Source organism: Corvus kubaryi, unplaced genomic scaffold (genome assembly GCF_017639235.1).
Source record: "Corvus kubaryi isolate FWS band 111438036 unplaced genomic scaffold, C.kubaryi_AGA036_p1.0 36965, whole genome shotgun sequence".
Lineage (NCBI taxonomy): Eukaryota > Metazoa > Chordata > Aves > Passeriformes > Corvidae > Corvus > Corvus kubaryi.
In genome coordinates this window covers 8,621-17,804 of record NW_024580995.1, presented here as the reverse complement: position 1 = coordinate 17,804, position 9,184 = coordinate 8,621, and the positions used below count along the sequence as shown (strand labels likewise).

General features: G+C 68.4%; 1 protein-coding gene across 1 annotated transcript in view; it reads left to right on the top strand.

Annotated features, from left to right (window-relative positions):
• Window positions 1-6: 6 nt before the first annotated feature.
• The window catches only part of CACNA1A (calcium voltage-gated channel subunit alpha1 A), a 17,792-nt gene continuing 8,614 nt past the window's right edge, over window positions 7-9,184 (top strand). Inside the window, 10 exon segments of the mRNA XM_042020344.1 lie at window positions 7-195; window positions 3,313-3,418; window positions 4,000-4,139; window positions 5,592-5,683; window positions 5,794-5,946; window positions 6,671-6,858; window positions 7,286-7,389; window positions 7,470-7,585; window positions 8,199-8,462; window positions 8,712-8,921. Coding sequence (XP_041876278.1) covers window positions 56-195; window positions 3,313-3,418; window positions 4,000-4,139; window positions 5,592-5,683; window positions 5,794-5,946; window positions 6,671-6,858; window positions 7,286-7,389; window positions 7,470-7,585; window positions 8,199-8,462; window positions 8,712-8,921 — 1,513 coding nt within the window. The 5' untranslated portion in view covers window positions 7-55.

Sequence of the window (9,184 nt, the reverse complement as noted above, 5' to 3'; positions counted from 1 at the left end):
GGGGGGGGGTCCGCGACAGGGCCCCCCCGGGGCGCAGCGGCTCTACAAGCAGTCCATGGCCCAGCGCGCCCGCACCATGGCCCTGTACAACCCCATCCCGGTGCGGCAGAACTGCCTCACCGTCAACCGCTCGCTCTTCCTCTTCAGCGAGGACAACGTGGTGAGGAAATACGCCAAAAAGATCACCGAATGGCCATATCCTTTCTGGGGGGGCCCCCGCGCCCCACACCGGACCCCCCGGCCGAGGGGACCCGGCTCTGGCACTCCCCGTGCCCCGTGATGGGAACCTGGGACTGGCACAAGGACCCCGGCCCCAGCCCACAGCCCCGACGTCTGGCCCTCATTGGGGTCTCCTGTCCGGCATTAGGGTCCCCAGTCTGCTATTGGGGTCACCCTGTCCTGCGCTGGGGTCCGCAGACTCGCACTGGGGTCTCCGTGCCCTGCATGAGCTCTTCAGCCCCGTATTGGGATCCCCATCCTCATATCAGGGTCCCAATATGATGGCTCCATGCCCTGACCCGCTTTGGGGTTCCCCTGACCTGCATGAGGGTCCCTATGCCCTGACCTCCATCGAGGACCCCGTTTCCCTGCCTTGCACTGGGGTCCCCATTCCGGTCATGCGTCACCTCTCCATCCCCATATCGGGGTCACCATCCCCGTACTGGGTCACCGTGTCCTGCACTGGGGTCCCCAGCCCCACACTGCGGTCCCCATCCTGTGTCCTGCACCTCGTTCCCATCCCACGTCCCCTTGCCCTGCACTGGGGACTCCAGACCCATATTGGGGTCACCGTGTCCTGATTGGGATCCCCATCCAATGTCCCTGTCCCTGTGACCTGCACTGGGGTCCCCAGCCCCCTTTTGGGGTCCCCAACCCCTTGCCTTTCACTGGGGACCCCCATTTCTCTGCCCTGCATTGGGGTCCCCATGCCCCTGCTGCCCCCCCCATACCGCCCCCCTCCCCACATTTGGGGGGTCCAGCTCATCCGGGGGGGCGGAGAGGGGGACCCCATTGCACCAGTACCTCTCGGTGCCCGATTTTTGGGGAGAATGTGTGACCTGGCATCCCCGAGCCCCCGCACCCCACAACCCTCCTGTCCTCCCCCCCACTGCCATCCCTCCGGGGTCCCCGCTGATTCGAGGTGTCCCCAGATCCGTCTCCCCTCCTCAGCTGAGGTGTCTGGGGGCGCAGGGCTGTTTTGGGCTATTTTGGGCTATTTTGTGCTATTTTGGGGAGGTGGAGCCCCGGCCCTGCTGCCCTTGGGGTTCCTCCGAGCCTCTTCCCCCTTTTTCCTGCCCCCAAAACCCTCGGCTGATAGCAGCAACCCAAAAAGGCCCCTGTGACCCCAAAAGGACCCCCACCATCCCAAAACTGCCACTGTCGCCCCACAACCCACCGCTGTCACCCCACACACAGACACTGACACCTCTCCTGGCGGCTGGGGGGCGCCGACGCGGGGCTGGGGGGGTCGTCACGCGCTTTTGAGGGTCTCTGGCTCCACCACGAGCTTTTGGGGACCCCCCCCGACACCGGGGGCACTTTGGGGGCGAGGTCACCCCCTCGGGCACATCCGATGTGCCCGCCAGAGGACCTGGGGGGTCCGGGGGTGCGGGTCGCGGGGGGGGCGGGCTGCGCCGTTCGGTGCCGCAGCGGGGCCGGGCAGCGCTGTCCCCGGGGCGGTGGAGGGCGAGCGGGTCCCGGCGCCCCGGGGCAGGGGCGTCGCGGCGGGGCCGGGCAGGGGTCTGGGGGTGTCGGGGTGCCCCGGGGTCCCGGGGGGAGGGGTGATGCATCGCCCCCCGCCCTCCCCGGCGCGGCCCTGCGGGTCCCATCCTGCGGCACGCAGAGCCTCCCACGCCGGTCCCGGGGTGAGGGGGCGGCGGCAGCCGGGGGTTGCTCCCGCGGCGCCCCAAAATCCGTCCTGGGGGGAATCCCGGGGGGCGCGCGGAGGGGAGGGGGAGCCTCCCGATCCCGGTTTGGGGGCGCAGAGCCCCATGGCAGGGAGGCTGTGCCGTGCTGGATCCGTGCTGGATCCGTGCTGCATCGCCGCGCTTCGCTGCCTCGGATAACCGGGCCGGGCCGTGCCAGGAGCCGTGCCGGGCCGGAATCAGGCACCGGATGCCCGGGCCATGCCAGGAGCCGGGCCGGATCCTGGCTCTGGGAGCTGTGCCATGCCAGGGAGCCGTGCTGGACGCCCGGGCTGTTCCAGGGAGCCGGGCAGGGCCAGATCCCGGTACCGGGAGCCGTGCTGGGTACCCGTGTCATGACGGAGGTACCGGCACCGGATCCTCGGCTGTGCCAGGGAGCCGCACCGGGCCGGATACCGGCACCGGGAGCTGGTCAGTGCCAGGGAATCCTGCCGGGCTGGATACCGGTACCGGGAGCTGTGCTGTGCCAGGGAGCCGTGCCTGGTAACAGTGCGGTGCCAGGGAGCCGCGCTGGCCCAGATACCGGCGCCGGGGGACATATTGTGCCGGGAAGAGGTGCTGGAGAACCGAGCCGTGCCACGGAGCTGTGCTGGAGACCAGCGCCAGGTCCCCGTGCCAGGGCTGTGCCCGGTGCCTGTGCCAGGTCACAGCGCTGTGCCGGAGCTGTGCCGGGATGGCAGAGTGGGGTGGCCATTCCGGGTGGCCCCGTTGTGCCAGGCTGGATAACCAGGCCAGGCTGTGCCGGAGAGCCGTGCCGTGCCAGGGAGCTGTTGGGACAGCCGTGCCATGCTGGAGCGCCGGGTGGCCGTTGGGATGGCCGTGCCATGCTGGACAGCTGTCCCGTGCCAGAGAGCCATGCTGGCCAGCAGTGCCACGCCGGAGATCTGTGTGGGACACCCGTTCCGTGCCAGGCTGTGGGGCCGCAGCCATCCCCTGCCCCGGCCTCGTGGGGTCCGGCCTCATCTTTGTGACCTTCAGTGCCACCATGGCCCCAGCCATGGGCACCACTGGTGGGGCGGGATGTGGGGCAGGGCACAGGGCCGTGGGGCAGCACTTGGGGACGCGGGACAGGACACGGACAAGTCCCCGCAACCCCCGGGGGTGCCACCGCCCGGTGCCCGCGGGCCGGGCGGGGCCGTGTCGGTCGCGGCGGGTCCCGCTGTCCCCGGGGCGCTTTGATCGCTTCGCGGAGCCGAGGCCGCGGCTGCCGCTTTGATGAGGGAATTAATTAATGAACTGCCGAACACGCGGGCACCGACACCGGGGCAAGGGAAGGCCCTTGGCCCCGCTTTGGGCACCCCGTGGCCCCACTCCTGCCTCAGTTTTCCCCCTGCCGGTGTGGTTTGGGGGTCCCCCAGCCCCGTTTTTTCCTTGACTCGCCCCCCACTCCTTTTGAATACATGATTTTAGCCACCATCATCGCGAACTGCATCGTCCTGGCGCTGGAGCAGCACCTGCCCGACGAGGACAAGACCCCCATGTCGGAGCGGCTGGTGAGCAGGGGGCGAGTGGGCTGGAGAGGGTCCCCGGTATCCCTGAGGCTTGGGGAGGGTCCCTGGGGCTCCCGGGAGGGTCCCTGCAAACCCTGGGGGCTCCAGCAAGGGTCCCTGGGCACGTCTGGAGCTCTGGTGAGGGTCCCTGGACACCCTGGGGGTGCCAGCAGAGGTGCCCGGGCACCCCATGGGCTTTAGTGGAGGTCTCTGGGGGTTCTGCTGGGGGTCCCTGGCCACCCTGGGGGCTCAATCAAGTGTCCCCAGCCCCCCGCGGGGTTCCTGCTGTGTCCCTGCCCCCCCTGCGTGGGCAGCAGGACGGGGGGTTGGGAGGGGGGCTGCCAGCCCGCACCTGGCCCACGCCGGCCACGATTCCCAGCTCCCCCCGGACCCGCCGGCGTCCCAGTTTCCTCCTTACTGGGAATCTGGGCCACGCCGGGAGCGTCGCCGCCTCCGCCCGGGGCAACCTGGGGAGGGCCGGAGGGGGCCGGGGGCAGCGCTGACCCCTCGCCCCGGGGGCAGGGGGTGTCCGGAGGTGGTGGCGTCCCCTGGCACCCGTCCCCGACACCTGTCCCCGCGCCCAGGATGACACGGAGCCGTATTTCATCGGCATCTTCTGCTTCGAGGCGGGGATCAAGATCATCGCGCTGGGCTTCGCCTTCCACAAAGGCTCCTACCTGCGCAACGGCTGGAACGTCATGGACTTCGTGGTGGTGCTCACGGGGTGAGGGGCGCGCGGGGGACACCGGGGACACATCTGGGACACAGCTGGGACGCAGCTGGGACGCGCCTATTTGGGGACAAACGCGTGTCACCGCGTGTCCGTGCCCGTGGGGACCGCCCCACGCAGGTGTGCGGGTGCAGGACCCCCCCCCCCCCCCGTCCCCACCTCTGCCCCACCCTCGTGTCCCACGTGTCCCCGCGCGTGTGCGGGGCCGCCGAGCTCGTCCCTGTCCCCGTGTCCCCGGGGGCCTCCCGGCGCTGTCACAACGTGTCCCCGCGGTGTCACTCAGCGCGCGGCACCGGCACCCGCTGGCAACTCCGGCAGCTGCACCTGCAGCTCCAGAATCCCCCCGGCCACGGCAGCATCGCCCCAGAGACCCCCGGTCACAGAGACCCCCGGTCACAGCCCCCCCATCCCCGTGTCCTGTGCTTGCCCAGTGGAGAAACTGAAGCGGGAGTTTTGGGGAGCTCTTTTGGGGGCTATTTTGGGGGGCTCTGTCCTGCACCCCCTGGCCTCCCTCACCCCCTGTTCCCAGCATTTCTCCCCCCCAGAAATTGGGGTGATGAGGGGGTGAATTAATTGGGGTGATTTGGGGTGAATGAAAGGGGGTGACAGAGGGTGGATAAATTGGGGTAAATGGGGGTATTGGGGGTCGCTGGGGGGGCGCGTCTGACTGCGATGACGGGGGGGTGATGGATGAGCATCTCCATCAGGTCGCCATGGCAACAGGGGACCCTCCGCAGCACCGGGGTCAGCAATGAACCCCTGGGGTACACCCGGGAACCCCCTTTGGCTCGCCGGGCACACCCTCCGGCCCCTCGGGGATGCCGGGGCCGCTGCTGGCCGGTGGCCGCGACCCCCGGGCTGGGACCAGCGCTGGCATCAGCCACCACCGGCAGCATCGCCGGAAAAGGCTAAAAATAGCCCCGAGCTGCCGCCCGCGCTGGCGGCACCGGCTGCCGGCCCTGCGGCACGTGGCCCTGCGGCGGGGACACGGGGACTCGCGCGGGCCGCGACAGCACCGCCGCGGGCTCGTGGTGGCCGCGGGCTCGTGACCGTATGACAGGGACGTGGGGGGCTCGTGGGGGCCAGGGGCTCGTGGCCATGTGACAAAGATTCGGGGGCTTATGGGGGCCAGGGGCTCGTTGCTCTGCACTGGGGACAGGGGCTCGCCGTGGCTGTGACAGCACAGCCGCGGGCTCGTGGCCCTGTGACACGGACACGGGGGCTTGTGACAGCTGTGACAGTGTGGCCACAGGCTCACGGTGGTGGCCCTTGGACACGGTGGTGGCGTGGCCAGACACGCCATCTCTCGATGGCCGTGGTGACCGATTGTGGGGGTCCCTGGGCGTGCTGGGGTGTGTCAGCAGCTGTGGCCGCTCTTGGCAGCCGCGGTGGCCCTGCTGGGGGTCCCCACACCCGCTGACCCTGCTGACCCCACTGTCCCCGCAGCATCCTGGCCTCGGTGGGCTCCCAGTTCGACCTGCGGACGCTCCGGGCCGTGCGTGTGCTCCGGCCCCTCAAGCTGGTCTCGGGGATCCCAAGTGAGTGCAGGGGGGGGTCCCTGGGAGGATCTGGGAGTCCTCGGGAGGATTTGGGGGTCCCGGGGGGGGGTCCCGGGGGGGGCGTGGCCGCTCAACCGCCGCTGCTGCAGGTTTACAAGTCGTGCTGAAGTCCATCATGAAGGCGATGATCCCGCTGCTGCAGATCGGGCTCCTGCTCTTCTTCGCGATCCTCATCTTCGCCATAATAGGATTAGAGTTTTATATGGGCAAATTCCACACCACCTGCTTCGACCTGGTCACAGGTGGGGCCAAACGCCCCTGATCCCCCTTCAAAACACTGCCCAAATCCCCTCCAACGCCCCTAAACCTCCCTAAGTCCCCCCTACACCTCCCTGAACCCCCTCCCCACCTCCTAAACCCCCCTCAAACTCCCGCTCCCCGCCCAATCCCCCCTCAATCCACCAAAACCCCCTTTAAGTCTGCCCCAAACCCTCTACAAAACCCCTAAACCCTCTAAATCCCCACCAAACCCTCTCCAAATCCCAACCCCCACCTAAATCCTCCCCAAACCCCCTCCAAATCCCTCAAACCCTCCCTAAAGCCCACCGCCCCCCCGTCCAGCACCCCTCAATCCCCTCTAACCCCCCAAACCCTCTCTAACCACCCTTAACTCCCCCTGAATCCCCTGAAATTCCCCTAACCACCCCCAAAATCTCCTCCCTCCCCTTCCTGCCTCAGTTTCCTACCGGGGCGGGCTGGGATCCCGAGGCTGGGATCACCGGGGTTGGGAGCAGGGTTGGGGGGCCGAATCCTTCCCTCCTACCCCTCCGAACCCTCCCCCGGCCCCAAACCTCTCCGGGCCGGCGGCCAGCGCCCGATTTGGAATGTCCTAATTGCTGCTCTCCCTTGATGAAGCCGTTAATTGGCCGCGGTTATTTCTGTCCGTGCCCTGCGGCGGAGGGGAGGGAGGGGGGGGTCCTGGGGACACGGAGGGGGTTCAGACAACGGGACCCCCGCCCTCCCCAGACGAGATCAAGGTGGAGGTCCCGTGCGGGACGGACGAGCCGGCCCGGATCTGCCCCAACGGCACCAAGTGCAAGAAATATTGGGAAGGGCCCAACTACGGCATCACGCAGTTCGACAACATCCTCTTCGCCGTGCTCACCGTCTTCCAGTGCATCACCATGGAAGGGTGGACCGACCTCCTCTACTATGTGAGGGCCTGGCCCCTCCCGGTGCCCTCCCGGTGCCCCCCGGTGCCCGCCCGGTGCCCTCCCGGCGCCCGGTCTCCTCCCGGTGCTCCCCTCTCTCTGGAGTCCCCTCCCGGGTCTGTCCCCTCCTGTCCCCGCGTGTCCTTCCCTAGGTCCCCCCACATGACTTCATGGGACCCTCGTGGGACCCTTCCGAAACTCAGGGGACCCCCTGGGAACTCCTCCAGGTCGTGGGGCCCTTTGGGGATCTCCCCCCGACTCATGGGACCCCTCCAACTCGTGGGAACCCCATCAGGTCATGGGACCCCCCCCCCCCCCGAATTATGGAACCCCCCGAGCTCACCGGACGCCCCCAATTCCTGGGATCCCCCCAAATTTCATGGGACTCCCCCATTCCCTGTCGTCCTCCCCCCCCCCCCCCCCTTCCCGGAGCAACGACCCCTCAGGGAACACTTGGAACTGGCTGTACTTCATCCCCCTCATCATCATCGGCTCCTTTTTTATGCTCAACCTCGTGCTGGGGGTCCTGTCCGGGTAAGCGGTGCGGGGGGGGCTCCGAGGGGGGGAGTCCGCGGTGCCCCCCCCTGACCGGCGCTGACCGGGGGGGTCCGCAGGGAGTTTGCCAAAGAGCGGGAGCGGGTGGAGAACCGCCGGGCATTCCTCAAGCTGCGGCGGCAGCAGCAGATCGAGCGGGAGCTCAACGGATACATGGAGTGGATCTCCAAGGCGGGTGAGGGTCGGGACCACCCCTCAAAACCCTCCCGACCCCCCCCGAGCCCCCGGCACCTCCATAACCCCCTCCCAACCCTTTGCACGCCCCCAAAACCCCCTGAAATCCCTTCCCAAAGCACTCGAATTCCACTCAAATCCTCTCCAAACCCTCTACAACCCTCTGGGACCCCCCCAAATCCTCCTCAGCCCACCCTAAATCCCCCTCTATCCCCTCCAGCTCCCCCCAATCTCCCCAAATCCCCTCCAACCCGCCCGGGGCATTCCTGGGATCCCCTCAAACCCTCCCAACCCTTCCCAACCCTCCCCAAACCCTCTTAACCCCTCCCAACGCACCCCAATCCCCCTCCCCAAACCCTCTCCAACCCCTTCCAGGGTCTCCAACCGCCCTCTCGGGACCCCCGGGATAACCCGACGCCCTTCCACCTCCCCCAGACCCCTAGAGAGCCCCTTAACCGTGCTCTCAACCCTCTCCAAACCCTCTTAAATGTCCCCAAATCGCCCCCAAGCCCTCTCCCCCCGGCCCTCCCAGGGGTTCCAAATCCCTCTCCCGCCCCCGGGCCCCCCCCCCCCGCGCCCCCCCGCCCCCCCCTGAGCCCCCCAGTTTCCCTCAGAAGAGGTGATCCTGGCCGAGGACGAGCCCGAGACCGAGCCCCGGCGCCCCTTCGATGGTAAGTGCGCAGCCCCCGCCCCCCGCCCCGCCCCGGCGGCGACCCCCGCCCGGCCCGGGGGTGTCTCAGAGACCCCCCCGGGTGACGGCCGCCCCCCTGTGCCCCCCCCTGCGGGAGCTCTCCGGAGGGCCACCAGCAAGAGGAGCAAGACGGACCTGCTGAGCCCCGAGGAGGGCGAGGAGCAGCTGGGGGACATCGCGGCCATGGGTGGGTGACGGGGGACAGCGCGGGGGGGCTATGGGGGATCGGGGTGACTGGGAGAGGGACAGGGGATGGGTGGGGCTGGAGGGTCGTGGGGGGATGATTTGGGGAGGGGTGGGTGCCCCAGGGATGGTTTGGGGCGGGTGGGTGCCCCCAGGGATGGTTTGGGGGTGTTTTGGGGTGACATGAGGGGGTGGTGGGTGACACGGGGACAGCCTGGCGTGACACGCCGGGCCCCGGGGGGATCTCCTGCAGGGTCCCCCTTCGCCCGTGCCAGCCTCAAAAGTGCCAAGCTGGAGAACGCCACCTTCTTCCACAAGCGGGAGCGGCGGATGCGCTTCCACATCCGGCGGATGGTGAAAACTCAGGCCTTCTACTGGACCGTGCTCAGTCTGGTAGCCCTCAACACCCTGTGTGTTGCTATCGTTCACTACGACCAGCCAGATTGGCTTTCCGACTTCCTCTGTGAGTCAGCCCCAACCCCCGGAACCCCCGGAGCCCCTTGGAGCCCCCCGGAGCCCCCCAGAGCCACCCGGAGCCCCCCAGAGCCCCCCAGCAGCCCCCAACGCTCCGTGTGTTCCTATCAGGCACCACAACCACCCACTCTGGATTTTCGACTCCCTCCAGGAGTCATCCCAGATCCCCAGAGACCCCCAGGGCCCCAGGGAGAACCCCACAGAGTCCCCCCAAACCCACTGGAGACTCCTGGAGTCCCCCAGAACCAACCA